This window comes from Dryobates pubescens, chromosome 18, assembly GCF_014839835.1.
Source record: "Dryobates pubescens isolate bDryPub1 chromosome 18, bDryPub1.pri, whole genome shotgun sequence".
NCBI lineage: Eukaryota > Metazoa > Chordata > Aves > Piciformes > Picidae > Dryobates > Dryobates pubescens.
The window spans coordinates 8,239,078-8,260,128 of NC_071629.1; the positions used below are offsets into that span (position 1 = coordinate 8,239,078).

Here is a 21,051-nt window from a genome sequence, read left to right on the forward strand (position 1 = left end):
GTAAATAGAGGCTTTAAAAGGTTCTTCTTTAAAACCTTACACAAAATGTTACAGCCTGAATTCATGAGGTCAGATGATGCTTCAGGTTACACTGATGCAACTTCCCTGACATAGCAAGTTGTAGTCAGGTCACCAAGGCCACAGTCTGACCGGGTGAATTTGCTACTATTTTAGCATGAAGTTACACAACTCCTCCCTGATGCTGCTTGCTATCCTGCTGGTGTGTACTGGCAACCGACACCAAATTCCACCAACGTGAAATGGATTTAAAGGAGATCAAATTCCAAGTTCTTTTAAATTTAGACAGCTATATCTGTATAATAAAGGGATTTTGAATGATTTCCAAGAGGTTCTACTCAAAGAGTTACACTGACAATAAATATGGTGTCTAATTTACATCCCTCTAACTGAGGGCAAAGATTTGGAAGCCAAATCTACCTTTACACTCCTCTTATACTGCTTCATTGTCCTCAGAGGAGTTAGATTTCATTCACACTTGTGAAAGTAAGACAAGACACAGACACTTGATCTTTATTCCTGCCATACCGTGTTTCTCACCACACGAGAGAGTGTTAGTCAGGCTTTGATGTTTCAAGTGGACAGGTGCATGGTGGAATTTTAGGTCGGGGTGCCTTTTATCATCAATGTAGTGGAAATGTATAAGGTAACCTCTTCCAGAATAAGGTGACAGTACCAAGGTACATATGAAAATGTATTTATTCCATGTTAGCAGATAAGTATTTGCTGTCATTGGATGTGGAGGGACAGAGAGAGAGAAAATAAAGTAATTAAAAAACAAAAACAAAGAAACAAACAAACCAAACCAACAAACAAAGGAAACAAGGAAATGGGAAGCTCTAAATTTCCTTGCTCTTCACCAATATTAAATGGTTGTAACAGCCTTTATGCAAGACAGTATTTTGATCACAAATTAAGTACTGCAGATGCTACGATTGTTGTGGCCTGGCTGAATACTGACATTACCAGTTACTCTGGTGTTATCATCACAGTGAGCTTCTAAATACTACATTCAGAATATTCCATGAGTAAAATGTACAGCCTTACCTACATTAAAAAACTCTCAGGAGACCCTGAACTGAGCGATCACTTTATCAGACTTCTCTCTCTAATAGAGTTTGGCAATTTACTGCATGAAAATAATGGAGAACCATTGAGTTTAAATTGAACATCAGCATATTGTGCTTTCATGGAGACTATTTCATGCTGATCAACATTGAAATGGTATTGTTAAAAGAAAACATCAAAGAAATGAAAAAGGGAAAAAAAAATGGGCTAAATACAGCATGCACTGAGAAGAACAAGAAAAATGTAATTGTCAAATCCAGGTCAGTCTAGTCTAAAAGTTGCTGTAGCAGAACTAAATGCCAATGGAAAACATTGTCTTTGCAGTTGGGGTTGCTCTGACTGGGAGGTCACTGTAATCTGAGTTCATTGTAGGGAAGTCAGACTATAATTCCTTCAGATTTGTGGATTTGTACCCAAGTGCCCCAGCCTGGTGTAACTGCACCATTTTGTCTAGCTCTTATGTGACTGGAGAGAAGCATATTAGAGTTGTTGGCTTTTGTATGAAACTAAAGGTACCTGTTGTGAGCAGTTCGGGCTTCTGAACTACAGACCTTTTGGGAAGTTCAGTGGAGTCATCAGCAGCCTGATTCAGTCATGTTTTGGACCACACTAGTAGTTTTTCCTGGCTGATGTGCTTTACTCAAGGGAAGAGACATAAACTTCTTCATCCACCACTGTAAGAGCAGCTCTGACTGCAGGCCAGACTGACTGATCTTCACAAATGAATTAAATTGGTCTGCTCCTTAAAACTTTTTCCCATTTTCAGGTTTGACAGAACTGCTTCAGCAGTGTTTGTATTACAGGGAAACACAGGAGCAGCTCTCTGTAGTTTGTTTTAGGAAATAGCTTTTCTTTCGCTCTTAATTTTTTTAGTTATATATATGATGTATATATTTTCACAGACCTTTTAATAAGCCCCAGGAGATATTTTTGGGGTTGAAATAATGGGAAATGTAGTCTTCTCATGGAGTTTTGGTTCCAGGATGGCGGAGGTACTAAAAGAAAACAGTGGATATACATTATTTGGGACCCACAAATGGCTCCCTCGAGAATTAAGAACCCTGTGAAAACTTTATATATTTGAATACCAAGGGAGCAATTTTATGTGTTGGGTGGTTTTTTTTAATACCACCATGTTTGACTTCATTCCATTTTCTCCAGACCTCAAACATACAGTTCTAATATACGTTGGTGATAACCTTATGAATATCAAATACACCAGAAAAAAATACCACTCAGTTTGCTTGTGCTTTTTGTGCTCCTATTCTTACCCTAAAGTTCGTAAGAAAGAGCCAAGATCCTCACAGCTAGTGGGATCAATTTGACGTCTGTTTTAGGTGTCTTTAACGTGAATGACCCTTTTGGGACATAACATTAGTAAGATAGGAAACAGACAAAAGCATGAATTGTGGAAGAACCCAAGGAGGTTTGGAAAGTGGGCTCTGAGCAGTGGTGTGAAGTTTATTTCAAGTAAATGTGAAACAGTCATCCTGCAGAAGAGAAATGTGTAGTCTCATGGCAGCTGAGGGACAGGCTGCCATCTGAAAAAAGGCAAGTCCAGAAGTGGTGTAGGGAATCACTGAAGAGGCAAAATGAAGCCTGGGCATGCAAGGAGTCACTGCTGGCAATCAAAGGAAAGCTGGGTTTGGAAGGGCATGGATGTGTAGTCCATTAAGCGCAGGTGAGGTATTGTATCTTAGATTAGTAGTGAGCACATTGCAAAAATTGAATCATAGGTTTGTATAGGTTGGAAGGATTTTCAAAGGTTACCTAGTCCAGTGTCTAGTATCTGGAAATCCTGCTATTCTTAGTACTACCCAATCAATTTCCCACTTGTATTAATCAAAAAAAGAAGCGCCCTCTGTTATTAGTGAGCCTGGCAGGAGCTGAAGGCATTCATAGTGTGAGGCTTCTGCTGACAGCCCTGGTTTTGCTTCTTCTGGTTTTCTAAGTGTTTTCCTCTTATCACTGCATAGTGCACACTGGAAATGATCAATCAAGGTTCATGCACAGGATCTTTTCATGCTAGCAAGTAAAAAAATCAATTTTTGTTTGAAGAAGTAAACACTAGTGTGAGCTTCATCTCTCCAGAGTCAAAATGTGTTCCTTGATTAAGGTGATGGCAATGAAAACTGAGCTCTTGATGTGTAAGCACATAGGTGCTTATGTGCAAGAAATGAGAGTGGGTTCCTACTTTTATTTAACATGCTACATTTACCTTACCAAAAAAAACCCAAAAAACCCAAACCAAAAAACCAAAACCCCAAAATACCAAAGATAGGACAAGGAGATTACTAGTTGAAAGCCAGTTGTGCATCAATAAAGCTAGAGGGGTTGTTCACGAACAGTTCATCCAGATGAAAATGTAGTCGGTCAGTTCTGGCAAAGATATTATTCATTGTGTGTTTCTGCTTTCTGACACTACATTTGAATTTTCAGAACTATTCTGACAAGTCTGTTGGAAGATTTTGTTGCTAGCATTTCTGAGAAATGCCTGCTGTCAGATGTAAATTACAAGGAAAAGAGACTGCATATGATTTTTCTGTGCCTCAAAAACAATATCTGAGCACATGCTGGTTATAAATTGTCCAGGAGGTAAGAATGGTCAAGAAACTGTAGAGTGAATAAACAGAAGGTTAGATCAACATGACTCATCAGATATTGTAACTGTGCACCCAGTGTCATTTGATCTGCATAACATTAAGGGCTGCTATTCCTGCACTCTTAGGTTTCTGCCCTCCTTCCCTCCCTTTAAAGTTTTGCACTGAGCCATACATCAAACCTTTGGTTCCACATCATTTAAGTTCTCTCTCTTTCTTCTGAGACCAAAATGTGCAGAGAGACTTATAATACTGGCTTGTATTAGGTGGAATATTTTGACCATCTGACCTTTACTTTTTTTCTCCTTTTTACTTTTTGTTAGCAAGCAATATTTCAAAGCAAACATGAAGCGTTTTGATGCAAAAGAGTGTTGCCAAATTAAAATGAAATTGGAAGATAACTTCAGTGTACCATGTAGTGTTGTGAAATCTTTTGGGTTTGATTGAAGTTTTATTACCTCAGGATGTCTGCCTGCAGCTTATGTAATATTCACTATTCACTGTTCTTCAGTCTGGGGTTCATGAATGCACTGCCAGCCAAGAGAAGAGCTCATGATGTGAGATGCAACTACTCAGGCTTATGGAAGCCAGATTCTTGGAATCTGTCCTTTCAGCTAGACTGTGGTGCTCACAGAGGAGGAGAAGCACCAAAAGCATGTACAAATGCAAACCCTGCCGTTTTTTTTTACAATCTGATTCCTGATGAAAGCTGAAGAGGAGAGCGGGTGGAGAATTATGTAATAGGTCCTAAATGACTTGATTTTTATTAGATTAGGAAAATAGTAGTATGGGATGGATGGTCCAATCCTGACTAAACTACAGGAGAAATGTGGCACTTTATTAATGGCAATTCTAATAACAATTTGTTATAATGCTAGGACTCGAGGAGGTGATGAATATTGTATCTGCTCTGTTTCATTCTGTCTTGATGGATCTGTGCTTGGATGCTGTAGTGTGCCGTGTGGGCCTGCTTGCACTTGTTAGCTGAATGCAAGCGTTCATGGACAATTAAACTTGCAATTTTTGATTCACACTTTGAAAGATGGAGAGGTTGGTTTTTTCTTTTCTTTTTTTTCCAGGACAGAGTACGTTTCTAATAGATCTGTGCCTTTCAAGTCTCTTAGAATGTGCAACTCTAGCATGAATTTAGAAAAATGGTCTCATTTCTTTAGAAATCCATTAATAGTAATGTACTGAAAGACTCTTACATTGATCTTCTCTCTGATAGCCATGTTGTAATAATTATTCTTTTAATGTTTGCATCAATCTAAATGTTTTCCTCTTTGTGCTAGCTCCTACTTGGATCTCCCTATATGACAATCACAGCACTTTGACATCTTGCATTACTTTAATACCAGTGATTCAAAACAAAGCAATGCCAAAGGGAACAAAAGTTCTGTCAAGCCGTTAAAATCTTCTTTGCCATTAGCACAATTAAATTGATGCATGAGCATTTAAAGTTATTAGCAAGTGCTGCCAGTAGAAGCTGGTTGTGATTGCATAATATATAGTGGGCTTTATTAAAGTAAAATGGTATGTTTATTGTTATTATCACCATTAGTTCTGAAATAACATAAACTTAAACAGGGCTGTGACTCGGGAGAGGACTGTGAAACAACTAAGAGCATGCTCTGGCCCATGTTAATAATCAGGGACACACTTACCACAAGACATTTCTGAACAAAGGAAAACACATGGTATCCCAGCTAACCATTGAAAATGGCTTGTGTAATGGTAGGGAGGCGTGTTAAAGAGAGGGCTTCTGTACCTCTGCCTCTCTCACTCTTCCCAGTCAGACTCAACTAAATTTTGGGCTGCTTCTGTTACTGCTGTGAGAGATTTTGTGGTTGGTGTGTACACTGCAAGCTTATTGGGGGATATTTATTTTGTTTTCTCATATTCCAACACACTAATTTTTCACTGAAAAGAAGATCAAGAGTCTATTGAAGACATATGTACTCCCACTATGCCACTGCATGTTGTAGTAATACCAGTGCTTGCTAATCTTTTGGTTAAACTGTATTCCTTGCTGAATGGAGAGTTGAAATGAGACGTGGAAAACAGAGATTATCAAAGAATCTACAAGTATTCAGAGGGGGGAAAAATGAGTTAAGTGAAAAATAGGGGAATGAGGGAAGGCCAATGAAGTGCTGGAATATCAAGTCATGTGGTGTGAGGATGGACTTCATGTCTATTGCACTTAGTGCTGCCCATCCACTAGAAATTCTCAGCCTGTGCTTGTTAGGTAGAATTTGAGCTGAGTAGCAACTGGGTACAAAAGGTAAGGCTCTTTTTTTTGATCAGTTGAATGTTTTTAAGCTGTATTAGGGAAACTGATAATCTATAGTTGCTGAAGTAGATAAAAATCACTGATATCCCTAAAGTGTAGCCATATTCTCTTGAGTACTTCTTTTCCAAGATATTGAAGAACCCTTGGAAATTCAGAGAACAATGATGAAATAAGCCAAAGCAATGGAAAATCTTGTTTAACAGGAAAGAAGGGAAAAGTTGAACATACAGCATTTGAGGAAAAGGGAGTATGACTCTGCATGTCTGGGCTTGGTGTAGATGTGAAAGGAAGTAACGAATTAGCGTAGTGGAAGGAGCTCTACAGAAAAAAACCACGATGACACGGAAATTTTAACAAAAAGAGCCAAATAGTTTACAACAGCATTCTATATTTTATTAGTGGAGATGATAGGAGACCTATTTCCCTACAGTTTTTGCGTGAGACTAGCCAGAGTACTAGACGATATGGGGAAATGTGCTACAGTAGCAGAAAGTGAATTTGGTGATCTAATAGGCCTTTAACTCTTATATTTATTCTTGAAGCTTAGTGCTGGCTGAAGTAGTAGGAAAGCCATGGTCAGTACTCTTGGTCAAGCTCTATAGCAGATTAGGATGACAGGGATTAGGCTTAGTCATGAGTGTCTTTTACCAAACTGCTTATCAAGGGCAATGAGGTAGAAGTGTCAGGCAGAAAACTCTCGCTGAATATTTATGGTACAAGGCCCCTGTTTTTGCAGCACCTTCCTGAATGTGATCTCTTCCTCTTCTGCTATATCCTCATGATAAGAATCCATCATAACTACCTGCAAGTGCTACAAAATGGTTGTACATACAGGTCATGTCTGCCTGTTATTTATGTAATTGTTCCCAGTATTTAGAGGGTTTGTGCTCTTTCCTTGTCCTTGGAATGACGGATTGTGGCAAATGCTGTAAGAACACCTTAAATGAATATTTTCAATTGGAAGCTGTAAAGCCACCACTCTGTGTGTGTGCATGGCTATGGTGTGTGCATAGATATATCACATCTTCCTAGGGAGAGAAGGAATATCTGTCAAGCCTCTCCAGGTGGATTCCCACATGCTGTGCAGTCTTCAGAGGATACTTAACCTGCAACAGGCTCATGAAGTGAGGGACAACAAAATCAGTAGCCACCCTTATAGTCCAACCATTATTTTACTACAGTATATGTTTAAATTTTAAGAGCTGCCTGGGCTGTTAGCCTATTAAGCTGTAGGATAAGATAGTTGATGATAACAGCTTTCTCCTAACTGCTATCACCTCTGTCCTTCACTGCAGTGTGCAGCAAGTTGAACCGAGCCTTGCCTTCTCTCTGAAGGCTGCCGATAGGAGTAACAGTGGGATCTTATTCGATTACAGAAGTTTCAGGCAATGCTAGCTCCAGTTCTCAACTGTGAGGAAATCAGAGTAGTTTATTGCTTCAAAGTGTCATTAGTAGCACAAAGCAGTGCAGAAGAAAAAAAACCCAAACAACTTTTGAGAAAATAGGTTCTGATGTTGATCTGAATTAGAAAATTTGGTAGGCAGCAAGTGTGGATCCAGCAGTCTTCAGACAGAGATGGTTGCTTTTCAGCTGTTCACCTGTGTGGCTGTAGTCACTGACCTTTTCATCCAGCACCTGACTAAACATTTAATTTTTTTTCTTTAAACCTAGGTTACCCTTCCCAATGACTCCAGCTGTGTGGAAGAAATATTACGGGTGAGTAATACCCTTTGCTTTTATATCTTTTGTCCAATTGTAATGCTGTTATTTCATCTTTCATAGAGAAGGGTTATTGGCTGTCTTTAGTACTGTAGTTAAATAATAACATATTAGTGAGGCTGTATTAAAGAGACAGCCAAGTGGTAGGCCCAGGGTGCTCTTTAGTGAGCAAAGTCAGATGACCTAATACTCTGCATCTGCCAGCTTGTCTCAGTGAGAATTTATAACACATCCCTGTGCTTTTTAAAACTCTCAGTCCCTATGAGTCTCTTCAGGACATCCTCCTGACAGAATCTTCCTGGAGAAACTGGCTGCTTATGGCTTGGATGGGTGGCTGGTTTGCTGGGTTAAGAACTGGCTGGATGGCTGGGCTCAAAGAGTGGTGGTGAATGGAGTTCAATCCACTTGGCAGCCAGTTACTAGTGGTGTTCTCCAGGGCTAAGTGTTGTGGCCATTCCTCTTTCATATCTTTATTAATGATCTGGATGAGGGAATTGAGTGCACCCTCAATAAGTTTCCAGATGACTCTAAATGGGGTGGGAGTGTTGATCTGCTTGAGGGTAGGAAGGCTCTGTAAAGAGGTTCTGACAGGCTGAATCAATGGGCCCAGGTCAGTTGCATGAGGTTTAACAGAGCCAGGAGCCAAGTCTGGTGACACAGCACTGGAATAGGCTGCCCAGTGAGGTTGCGGAGTCTCCGTCTCTGGACACATTCAAAACCTGAGGCCTCGAGTACAAGCCTTACGAGGAGAGGCTGAGGGAGCTGGGATTGCTTAGCCTGGAGAAGAGGAGACTCAGAGGAGATCTTACTACTGTCTACAACTACCTGAAGGGAGTTTGTAGCCAGGTGGGGGTTGGTCTCTTCTCCCAGGCAACCATCACCAGAACAAGAGGACACAGTCTCAAGCTGCACCAGGGGAAGTTTAGGCTCAAGGTGAGGAGAAAGTTCTTCACCAAGTGACTCATTCGTCATTGGAATGTGTTGCCCAGAGAGGTGGTGGAGTCACCGTCCCTGGAGGCGTTCAAGAGGGGATTGGACGTGGCACTTGGTGCCATGGTCTAGTCATGAGGTCTGTGGTGATGGGTTGGACTCGATGATCTTTGAGGTCTCTTCCAACCTTTGTGATACTGTGATACTGTAATGGCCACGGAGGTGTTAGATCAATGGTTGGACTTGATGGTGTTAGAGGTCTTTTTTAACCAAAACAATTCTATGATTCTATATTTCCCTCCTCCCTTGAGATGCAGTTGCCTTAATTCTCCTACTCACAGACTGACCCACAGTATTCCTCCTTTTTCCCCCAGACTACAGTTGCTCATCATTCATGATTTTGTTAAAGACCCATAAACATTTTTTTCCTGGGAGCTCTGTTCTGTGGTTGAATAGAGAAAATTAAAACAACTACTCCAAACTGAGCATGGCTTAATTGCCACAAGATCATGTATCAAATAAAAGGGGAGTGAGCACCAGCTGCATATAAATCTGCCTTACTTTAAATGTTAGATGGGCTTTTCCGCAGACGCTCTAACTTTGTGGTCCCCTCTTGGCAGTGAGATTTTTCTAGAGGCAGCTTTTCTACCCACTAGTTCCTATCTGGGATGTAGGGTTTTATCCTCCTGGGTTGTTACTCATCTGCCAGAGCTAAATCCCTGCCAGCCAACCTGCTGGTTTTCAGTGTAGAGGGCATAAAATTTCGGTGGGAGTTTGTGCCAGCCATGTCCTTACCACTCAGAGCAACTGATGCAAACTAACCCAGACGTGAAATCTTGTGTAACAATTGAAGCAACTTGCTTGCAAAACATGGACTTATTCTTGCTTATACAATAAGATAGACTTCTCAGTATTGATTGCAATCCAGGGATCAATAGTTTGGGAAACTTGCTCCTGGTTTGGTGTCATGGGTTTAGCTTACTGAATCTGCTGATGGGTATTCAATACCATGCTGCCCTCATGCCAGCTTTAAAATAACAGAGCTGGCTGGAGCAAAGCATCATAGGGTTGGTAGTTCAGCTTGTAACAAGAGAGGCCTCCTGTTCCAGTTGCTGCATCCCATTTCTGGTTTGGAGCACTGGGCTTTTCTGCTGGGCTGGCTGCAGACTTGGGAGTGGTAGAGTTGTTTTATGGGTGGCTTCTGCTGTGCTTTTCTGCAGAATGGGCTAAGCTAATTGTACATTGGATTGTGTCATTGAACTCCTTGTCTCATCCTTGCACTCTTTGTGTTACTTTCCCTCCCAAACTTTGTGTGGGAGGCTAGCTTGTGAGAGCTGACTGTCTTAAACCAGGACATTTAGGTACACATATCTCAAGATGCTGTAGATATCCTTCTGGGCTGCTACTGTTGCTGCAGATGTTGGGCCAGCAGGCAAGCATGCAGGTGCAGACCTGCAGTAACAGAGGAGTGAGAATACATCTGCCCATGTACTCAGCAACAGTGAATGCAAGGAAATAAATAAAAGTTCGTTTGAACCCTCAAAGTGATAAGTGGTTTATTACCTACATAACACTCAGGGAGCAACAGCAAAGACAATGTTGAAGGGCTGTGCAAAATACTTGGTACATTTTAAATGTTTTCTTCCTCTGTATACTTCATTTAGGTTTGTTCATATAGTTGGAATTAATTACTTGTTAGCTGAGGAAAGCAGTTATTTTCAATAAACAGCATCAAAAGAAAATGTGACGTAGCAAAATCAGGAATCAGTCATCCAGATGACAGTTTTCGTGTGGGACCAGTGCATATGAACCCCCAAAAGCAGAAATGTCTTTTTTCTAATCAAGAGAAGGTGATCCTATTTCCTGCCCCATAACTGTAATTTAAATTAACACAGGCAGAATATCCTGAGCTTCTTTCTGAAATCTGCTGAGATGGGCGCAGGACTTTCTGTCATCTTCAGAAGATGAGGATGAACCACAGAGTGTCTGGCTGCAGGCAGCACTTCCTACCACCAGCAGGCTGTTAAACTCAGGAGGTCTCTTGGGGTGGACAGAGCAGGGGTTTGGCTCCATGTCTCTGTGGCTCTGTCTCATGTAATGGGCACCCAGAAAAAGGATACAAATCAGTAGATCATTCTTGACTGCCAGGTGAATATGCCTGGAGGCATCCCTTGTGCCCAGCCTTGCCATCCAGCCATGGAGCAAACCTGCCAGCCATAGCTGCAGGCATAGCCAGAAGCCATCATGAGCATATCAAACTGCCAGTGCTGTGGAGCAGGTGTGGGCTTGGCACAGCACGGGTGAGTGTGGGACCTCAGCCAGGCTTTGTCTGGGGTGTAGGCTCCTTTCTATGTGTGCAGCTAGGTAGGTTTGTGTGATGTTACGTGGTGAGGATGGCTTAGAGTGCTATCAGTATGACTGTGGGCAGCTCTGGCCACCAACAGGCTATCTGCAGCCTTCTTGTAACCTGTCTGCAAGCAGGCTGCAGAATGCCAGCAAGGCATTGAAGTGTATGAAAGCAGCAGATCATAGAACCACATCTGGGGCTGCCCACCAAAAGCCTAGCAAACCCCAGTCCCAATTGGTTGCCTTCTGTGACAGCTTTGTATGGTGCTGAAGTACATGTGGAAGTAAAAGTACTAACTTTTGTCAATAACTTTGTTCTTCTCAAATTTAAAATGCAGAATAAGCTAGTGGGAAATGTGTTTTGGCTGCATGCAGAGTATCATCTTCTACTTGTTAAAGAAAGTAAGTAAAAGAATGTGATAACCAGCAGTGGTCAAAATGCAGTCTTCTGACTCTCAGTTGAAGCCCAGTGTCAGGAGATTCAGGCTGGTCTGCTCCAGATGAAAGGATGACCCTTGGTTTCAGCAGTGATTTGTGCTTTGAGAACCTGGATTGAGTTCCTTGCTCTGACAGATACTTTATGGCCTTTTGGGGTCATTTACGTAGGATCTGAAGAGCCTTTATATATGTGGATCTCAGCTTCCTCATGTCAGTATTCCCAGGTTAAAAATTAGGCTATTAACATTTCCTTCCTGTCAGGGATGTTGTAGAGGGTTACAAGACAGTCAGGTTCCAAAGGTAGGCAGATGGGGCCGCCACAATGTGTGTTTTGACCAACCAAACCATTGGCAGTGACTAGCAATTTCTACTCTTGGCCATGTCTGCTGCTGAGCTGTGCATCCCAAAGCATTGAAGGAAGAAGGGTGCTGCTGCCTGCTGCACCCTGACCCTGCCAGTCTCTCCTTGAGAGCATTTCATATCTTGAGGTTTGCTTTGAGTGTGGTTTTTTTTTTCCTTTTCTTTTCTTTTATTTTCTTTTTTTTTTTTCTTTCTTTTGTTTTAGCTGAAGGTATTAAGGGACTTCAATTTCACCCCTCAGAAAGACACAGTAACTCTTAAAGGTTATTTTCCTAAACTTACGAGGAAGAGGGACCCAAGCTAAGATCTGTGACCTCTGATTTTGCAGAGCTCTTTTTTCAGGCTGAAGTTGATTAATGGTTTTTGTAATTGTAGAGGTTTGCAATTCCTAATCTCTGTCATCTTTCTTTCATTCTGTTTTTCCTTTTCTTTTCTTTTCTTTTTTTTTTTTTTTTTGTTTCCCCTAGAAAAAAGTGTTTAATTGAGTTTATGGTCAAAAATTTCCAGCTGAGGGGAAAGGTCTTGAGTCCATTCAGACCTCTGTGTCTTCAGAGACAAAATTTCACAGTCCTTCAGATTTCCTGAAACACTTAGCCACTTATGTCATCTTGTGTAAATGCTCTAAGGACTGTTCCTGATACTATAGCCAAAGGTTAATGACAGACCAGTCTCCTGTTGGTTTTGCTTTTCTAACCAGCATGGCTGATAACGTTGTTAAAAATAATTATTAAAACTAAATAAATCCTTGTTGTACAACTAAGGTCAAGCTGGAAAGGTAGTACAGGAGATCTGAGTTTAATACAGTTGCTCATACCAAAGTGAAAGATGAAGACGAATACTCTGGTGGCTGGGAGACTTTTTCTGTTCCAAAATGTGGCTTGGTTTGTTGTTTTTTTTAACCCAACATAATGGCTTTGAAACTGTGGATAACGTGGAAGACAGGCAATCAACAGTGTGTGTGTAATTCACATTTTAGTAATATGGATTTAAATTAAGTTGTCACTTGTTATGTGCAGCCATTGAAAAATGAGTTCATTGAAATGTTGTGATACGAAGTGCAGATGAGGCGGGAGAGCTGACATTTTAAACCAGTGTTCTGAAGCTGTTACTTGCACCACTTGTAGCAGTGCTTTACATCAGTGTGCCTTGCTGTCACTGCCTCTTATGTGACCCATCATGCTGGTCCAGGCATAGGGGTGGGGGGTGTAGGTGTGACACTAAGGGCAATCTAGCAGGGGTCCTTTTTCTGCCTATAGAGAATACAGAAGGGACTCCCTTAGCATTGGTTTATCTCTGGGTAAAGATGTCATAACCATAAAACATTACACAGGAAAGAAAGGGAATTTCATTTAACTGTATTTTCTTGAAGACTTGTAGTGTCAGTTGGAACTTTGGGCTAGGTGTTTAGGCAATCGATCAGATGTAATCCCACAGAAGTGAGGCTCTGGTCTGTACGCACTGAGCTTTCGTGTCTGTGTTGCTAACCATCTGGGCAGGCACTTCTGTCTAAAAATCTGTCTCTGCTTAGAGGAACAAAAGAATTCTTGTGGGTTCATAGATGCTGTAGTAAGGCATCAAGTAACTACATGGACTTCTGATGTTATGTGGACAGATATGTTAGTAATTAAAAGCTTTCTAGTCTGGAAGCAAAACAAATTCTAAATGTAATTCAGATTGTAGTCAGTATAAAAATGATTGGAATTAAATGAGCAAAGTCTGTAATTTGCATGGTCTTCTATTCTTCTGGTGACTAGATCATGTCTAATGACATTGGAGAATATGTAAATTGATCAGCAGGTGAAAATGCCCTTGACTGTGTAAATTGTGTGTAGTATTACTTTCCTCATGCCAATTGAAGGCACTAATGAGTTTAATATGTATCATCCATAGCTGAGGTGAGCTGTTCACGAAGCAAAATTAGACTGTAACAGATACAGCCCATTATTTGCCCCTCAGTAATTGTTTTCTCTTCTAAAATACAAACCAACATTGAAAAATGATGCTAAACCTAATTATAATAATTGTGATTTGAAAAATACAGGTATGCTGTCCAGTGTGGTTACAAATGCACTTAGTAGCTGACAGGCAGTTTAAATATTTTCATGTGGTAACTGGGGGCTTGGTGGGGAGGACATGATGTGAATTTAAAATGATTATCCAGACGTCATTGGACAAGTGAATAACGAGCTGACTGGCCTAGTAAATCATGTGAACCTGTCAAATGTGGGAACACGTTGGGGAGGAGATGATGTCAAGTAACAGTAACTTAGCAACCTGGCATTTAGCTGTCCAGAGAATGAGTAAGAGTAGCCACTTTTAAATAGCTGAGTAAATAAATGAATCCCTATATGTCTTAGGTATGCTATAAAAATAGCCCAGTGCCGTATGTTTTGTGTCAAGCTGCTTCTTTCTCCAGGATAAGGTGATTTATTTTTTCTATTGAAATGAAAAAATGGATTGAAAAGTTAACCCACGTGTAAATGTGTATCTGTGGCCTTTGTCCCTCATCTGGCATGCAGCCTTTGGAAGCGTGTAAGGCGATGTGTTGCAACCGTGGGGTTGTTTTTCCTTTTTGACTTTACTTAGGAATTTCTTTTCTTAGCAATTAACAAGCCATTGCATTTTCAAGTCTTTATCAGCATTTTCTCAGTGCAGGCAGAACCAGTTTCTGCTCTCACTTCAAAATAAATCAAGGGGTAATTCCACTGACTTCTGATCTCATTTGAGTTCACTGAATTCTTCTTTCTACACTGCTATAAATTGGCAGCAGCTCCCCTTACCTTGCTACCGCTGTTATTAAATAAAAAGGAGTTACCCCTACATTACTTTAGGTATACATAAAAGCAGAACTGGTCCTTTGTTTTGATGACTCTAGATGTAGTCTCACTCCAGAAACTGGAAATGCTGAATAGTACTTTTGAGAACAGCTCACTCCTGGTTTGGCAGTTCTCACCTCCCTACCACTACAAGCATTCAGCAACAATTCCAGAGAGGTCAGAAGCAGACTTTTCCCAGCATTTTGTGCACTGTCCAGCTGTATACACACAGTCACAGTGAGATCAGTAGTTGGGAGTCATTTGAGGACAGCCTGCTGTAGGTTTGAAGTGCAGAAGGCTCTTTCAGAGTTGTGAAACGCAGCCTTAGGTCTTCCCTGTCTAGAGCACGCCCTTAACCCAGAGTCTTGCCTTGGCCACTGTGAGTTATATCTGAATAAAGCAGAACAGGATTGTTGAAGTTTTCAGCCATTCACTTTGCAGTGACAACATTATGATGCCACCTGTGAGACAGGCACCTCAGGAGCATTATTCCAAAATTGCCTATATTAACTTGAAGGTAAATAATGTAGAAAACTCAGAGCTAACTTTTAGGCTAGCTGAGTAGGAAGTTGGCATGAGCCAATACTCAAGTACATAGCTCATGCAATTGGGTTTGTGGGCCACCGTTGCACTGCTGGCATGGTGCAGGCTGAGTATGAAAGGAGTTCACTTGTAACGTAGATATATACTATGAATCTGCTTTGTGCTGCCAGATCAGTGCAAAGCAGACTTCATGCTGTTGGGGAGGTGACAGGGAGAAAAGGTTGACTGTCTGATCTGACAAATGCTTGTGGGTGTGCAGTGTTTCCTGTATTCGGAAGGTGGTGTTTTGCACCTGCCTGTTACAGGGATAAATGCCTCTTCAAGATGTAAGGCAGCAAAAGACTAGACCTTTGTCAGGACAGAGAAGCAAGGTCTGATTCCAGCCTGCAGGCACATTTATCAAATGCAGATTTTATTTTCATAGCAGTATTAAAGAAAATTATTTAGCAAAGAACTTGGACATGTGAAACCTGTTCACTGTGTGGGTCTGTTGCAGCCTGTCTACACTGTAACAATAACAAAAAAAAAAGAAGATTACAAAAGGTGTTCAGGAAAAGAGAGAGAGATTGCTGTGCATCAATTTTGAACTCAGTATTCAAGTCTGTTTTTTTTCTTAATCTCCTTAACCATAATATTCTAGCATATATTTTTGTACTGCCAGATTGAAATATTGGTGGTATCAGTAGTATTATATAATTCTGTTATCATGGCCAGATTTACCATTGCTACTGAAGTTACTGTAAAGTGAGCTGACATCATGAGAGTTCAGACATGTTTTATTGCTCCCAAAGAGAACTTAAACACTCTTGTGAGAAATTAATAATTAGAAGAGAAAATGTTATTTGTATTCCAAGTTTTTCAGCAGCAGTTTTGCACTGAAACAACCACTTTTAGTTTCTCTTCCTCACGGACAGTCACCTCAAAAATGATTCACTATGTAACAACATAGTGCTCAGCATCCTCATGCTGATTCAATACTCTGTTATGAGTTAAAAAAAACCAAAACATAAGAATATACAAAATACTTTTTTCAAAGCCAGTGCAACCAAGTAAGTAATTCAAGCAAAACAATTTTCTTAGAAGAAAGAAGTCGCAGTTTTCTCAGATGAGATGCACCCTCTGCAGCACTTGAAAGTGTTGGTCACTTCATATGCTTTTTCAATTGCCTCTAAGTTTTGTAGTTCCAGAAATAACTAGAAGTGAAAGAGACAGAAAATGGGGGAAAAGGAGTCGATGGGGTCTTGTAGTTGAGTGGACAGTATCAGAAAACAAAGATCCCTACTTCAGATTTGCAGACTTATGGGACCTGACTTCCCATCCCTTTTCATCATTGTATACAAAGAGTAACTCTCTTATCTTTGAGTGAAAGTTCGAGAGAAAACAGACCCAAGGAATCTGGGATGTCAGATCAACTTTGACCTGTTCTGTGCTCCCAGGAGTGAAATAGGCCCTAAGAGCTGAACTCGACTGAAAATTGTAAACATTTCTGCACTGTGGTAGTGTTTGTCTCTAGCCGTACCAGGTATCCTCCCTTAAGGACCTCGTGGGCTGTGCCAGTTTGATTAAGAACTTCAGAATCTGTCGTGAGCCTGCCCTGGAGTATGCTGCCAGTTTCAGAATGACTGAGCAGTGGCTACTGGCTCTGTGCAGTGTGGCTGAGCACAAAAGCCATCTGAAGCTCCTCTACTCTACATATGCATCTCACTGCCCGATGAAAAATCTAGTCCTATTTTGAAATATAGGTAGTAAAATGTTCCTCTGGTCTCAGATTAATCATTGCTGTTATTTCATCTTGTCCTGTCAAAATGAAACATGGTTAAATATGGGCATTGAGTGCTTAAACTGCTAGCAATGTTACCTTTCATTTAAGTAGATTAATAATATGTACTCTACATAACAAATTGCTTTAGGCACAGAATGAAGACATTGAAAACATATTAAAATCGAGTTAGGCTTTCTGAAATGAATGCTTGCTTTAGAAACAATTCTAGTTTGAAGTGACAAAGTCTGTAGCATCTTCTGTGCCTCTTTATCTCACAAAAGGAAAAGGCTCCATTTTTGCAGCCCTGAGGGCAAGTATTGTGGGCCTTAATTCCTGGCAAGAAACCTCCCCATAAGTTAGCACTGCTGAAGAAGCTGATGGGGCCTGTAGTGGATAAATTGATCATACCTGACCAAAAAGTGGTTAGAATATACTTGAGGTATACTTTATTTCACTGCTTTAAGTACACCCACCATGCTGCAGCTTTTGATGATTGACTGCTTGTGCTCTTAGAAGGAAAGTAAGGAAAACAGGGCAAAGATGACACCTGCACTAAACCTGGCAGTAGAATTTTGGATTACATTGTTAATTTTCAGAGGAAATTAGTGTAAGTATTCTGTTACAGTAGATACCAGCAATATTTGTTTCCATTTTCTTCATGTACTGCAATCTAAATTCAAGCCAAGTAGTTCCTAATCTTTTCTTTTAAAATAAGAATACAGACACAACAGACCTACCAAGTATATACCAAGAAGTACTTATTCCTGAGAAACCACCTGGATAGGCAAGTCACTTCTCCTTTCAGGGAATCAGATGATGACACACTGTCAGCCTTGCCAGACTCCATGGATTTTGTGGAAGCAGCCTAACATGGGAAGGCAATCTTGCAGTTGTCACTTCTCTTAAGTTACTGATCATTCTGTAGAGAGAATAGTTCTGGAAGTCACCTTTTTGCAGGGAACAATTTATGTCTTTCCTACGGTGATCTGTAGACTTCAAGATTGTGGTGCAGCATAATCAGTGGCGCTCTTTCTACAGGTATCTTCCTTCTTACCTATGGAGATCATTTTAGCTTCAGAATGCACCACTTCACACCTGCCAGTAAAAGACTGATATGGTCCATCTTCCCCTCTCTTTGAACATCTTCTCAATAAATGTTTGAATACATAGACTCAGATAAAATATTCTACCTTTAATCTTCCTGTATAACCTTGAGATGCCCCTTCACTCCACGGTGACTCTTTCCATGAAATGAGGAAATAGAACTTCACCCACGCTGCCATCGCGCTGTGAAGTTAAATTAGTTGCTAGCAAAATGCATTGAGGTCCTCAGCTGGAATTATTGGTGTTACAATTGCGCAAAAGCAAGGCTCAATCAGATATTTAAAATTATATTGCATACTGTGGCTTATCCGTTTCTATAGAGAATTTCTGACGCTGCTTTAAGAAAGCGTGTCATTGAATTTAATGTTCTGAGAAACCTGATGAACTTCCAATCTGTTTCAGTGATACATTTCAAATTGTGCTTATAATTGTGTTTTACATTGAATATGTAAGTTCCTTTCAATGTCTTAATGCAGTACATGAGTTTCAATGCACCTTCGAGAAGAATGCACACTGTGGATGGCAAGCACTTTTAAGCATTTTGAAATTGTCACAGTAAAATTGTCACATTTGTTTAATTAGCCTGCAGATCCTGCCACGTTGACTTCTGTCAGCTGCATTACCATTTCATAGAATAGAATACATAGAATACATAGAATAAACCAGGTTGGAAGAGACCTTCAAGATCATCGCGTCCAACCCATCAACCAATCCAACTCCGCCCAAGCAACTAACCCACAGCACCAAGTACCCCGTCAAGTCTTCTCCTAAAAACCTCCAGTGATGGTGACTCCACCACCTCCCCAGGCAGCCCATTCCAATGGGCTAGCTAGAAAATCTGACCAGAATGTTGGATGATTTAATTCTTTTCTCTTCTTTTTCCTGTTGTGCCAAGGAAAGCAGTCATACAGGCACCCAGCCTTGCAGAAATAGGCTGAAGAAAATGTTAGGCTGTAGCATTAGAAAGGAAGATGGTTTTATTAGTTCAAAAGCATTGAGGTCTTTGTTTGACTGACTACAAACTACAAAAGTGACTATTACTCTGGAACAGGTTGCCCGGAGTGATTGTGAATGCCTTCTCCTTGGAGGCCAGATTGGATGAGGCCTTGGGCAACAAAGTCTATTTGAGAGGCTGTCCCTGCCAGGCCAGGGCTCCAATGTGGATGTCACTGGAAAGCACATACTCATCAGGTTGCAGCTTTTCTTTAAATGCTTCCTCTATTCCATTCCATGCAATGCCTAAGAAAATATTTTGGGTGAGAGAGGCAGAAATAACATCTAGTAGTACTTTGCAGGGTGAAACAGGAGCAACATGGACACACATGGACTGGGGAGACTTGCATAGGTTACTGCCGGGGGGGCGGGGAAAAGGCAGGGTAGTAATCACTACATTTGCTGCTGGCTGAGTGGATGATTTAAGGCACTAGCCAAATTTCTGGAGCCAAACTGGAAAATGGCAGGTACTGATCTCTTGAGGAATGCTTTGAGATCTTACGGAATTTATTGCATGAGCACTGAGTGTTAGAAGCCCCTCTGAGGTTTGTAGTCCATTAATTTCTTTGCCATGAGTATAACCTGCTAAAGAATATGCTGTTTGTGTACACCAAGCTACAGTAACCTTTAAAAATACTTTTCTGAGCCTCAGAGAAACAAAACAAAACAAACAACTTGTGTTTGGTTTGTAGGAGAATATTCCCACTAGTGGTTTTTAATTATATTATTTTAATCAAGCCAATTAATCCCTTCCTACTCACTCCAGTATTTTATCACTTGTAACCTTTTGAGACCCTAATCTTTACAATATGAGGTCTGAGCTGCCCATTTCTCTGAAAAAGGAGGGTTGTACCAAAGGAGTGAAAACTGGTGCTCAGATTTTTTTGAAGAGCAGCCTCTTGTCATTGCTGAGTTCAGACAAAAAAAAAATGACACAGCTTCAACAGTGAGACGTTCACTGGAGGCTTCTTTCCATGAAAATAGTTATCACTCCTTTTTTCCTTGCCAATTGAGGCATTGTTGCTTTTAAAAGAAGTTGTCATGATCTCCTCATTAACATTTTTCTAATATGATAAGTGTAAACTACAAGAAAGCTATCGTGTTTGAAAGGATACAGGAACCCTAAGGAATGTTGCACTAACTGCTTGTGCTCTTTGAAAAGGCTTAGACTGGGAATCTGACTAAATGTGTCATTCTGTCTCCTTTGCAGCAGTGTTGTCATTTTATAGTGTCTTTCACTTACAACACAAGTTACCCTTCAAAAAGAATGCAGTGTTACTGCTTCAAGCCTTTGTATCTCTCCAGCAAAGTGAGATCAACAACTCCTTTTGGTAATTGCTTGAACATCATAATACATTACACTTTGTGCTACTAAAAAAAAAAAAAAGAAAAAAAGTAAATTATTCTTTGGCAGGTTTATTCCAGTTAGTCTTTGTATGATAACTGGTAATTGTCACTGCTTGACATCAGCTGGAGTTGCAAACAGCACTAACTGCTTAGAGCTAACTTGCAACCATGGATCTGCTGGGTGGTCTTTTCTTGGGCTTGCTCCAAGTTTGTTCCAGATTGCTCATATGACCCCTGATAAACTATTACTAATGAACAGTTTGCTATTCTTTTTTGGCCATCTAGAAGCAAGATAATGCATGTCATTGTCTAGTAATGTATGTATATAATTTTTTAATGCCAGAGCACCAAACTTACTGCATTGTAGTGCTGTGGCTTTTGTGTCCTGCTCACTGATTTTCCTGTGGAAAAAAAAAAGAAAACCAGAAAGTAGTGTAGTTTTGAAGGTTATGGATTTAGCCTTTTTTCAGCTTAGTTTCTTTCAGTGTAGCTTGTTGTCAAAAGGTCTTAAAAAATGCAGGCATGGAAGGAGGATAAATTAATCTGCTGTATAGTCTGAACATGCTGATTTCAGACATTAGGACTGCTCTGTGTGCGACCAAGCACCCTCAGCTGTCATATGTCTTAGTGGCAATTCCAAGTATTTAATGTTCCCAACCTCAGACTTACTAGCTTTGTAAGAAAGAATGAGCTGGGAAATGTGGGATCAAATATGTG

The 21,051-nt window shown here is 40.5% G+C and overlaps 1 protein-coding gene across 1 annotated transcript in view; it reads left to right on the forward strand.

Moving 5' to 3' along the window:
* The window catches only part of AFF2 (ALF transcription elongation factor 2), a 336,221-nt gene that overhangs the window by 176,886 nt on the left and 138,284 nt on the right, over positions 1–21,051 (forward strand). The window contains exon 4 of the mRNA XM_054169740.1: positions 7,648–7,692. Coding sequence (XP_054025715.1) covers positions 7,648–7,692 — 45 coding nt within the window. The remainder of the gene's footprint in view (positions 1–7,647; positions 7,693–21,051) is intronic.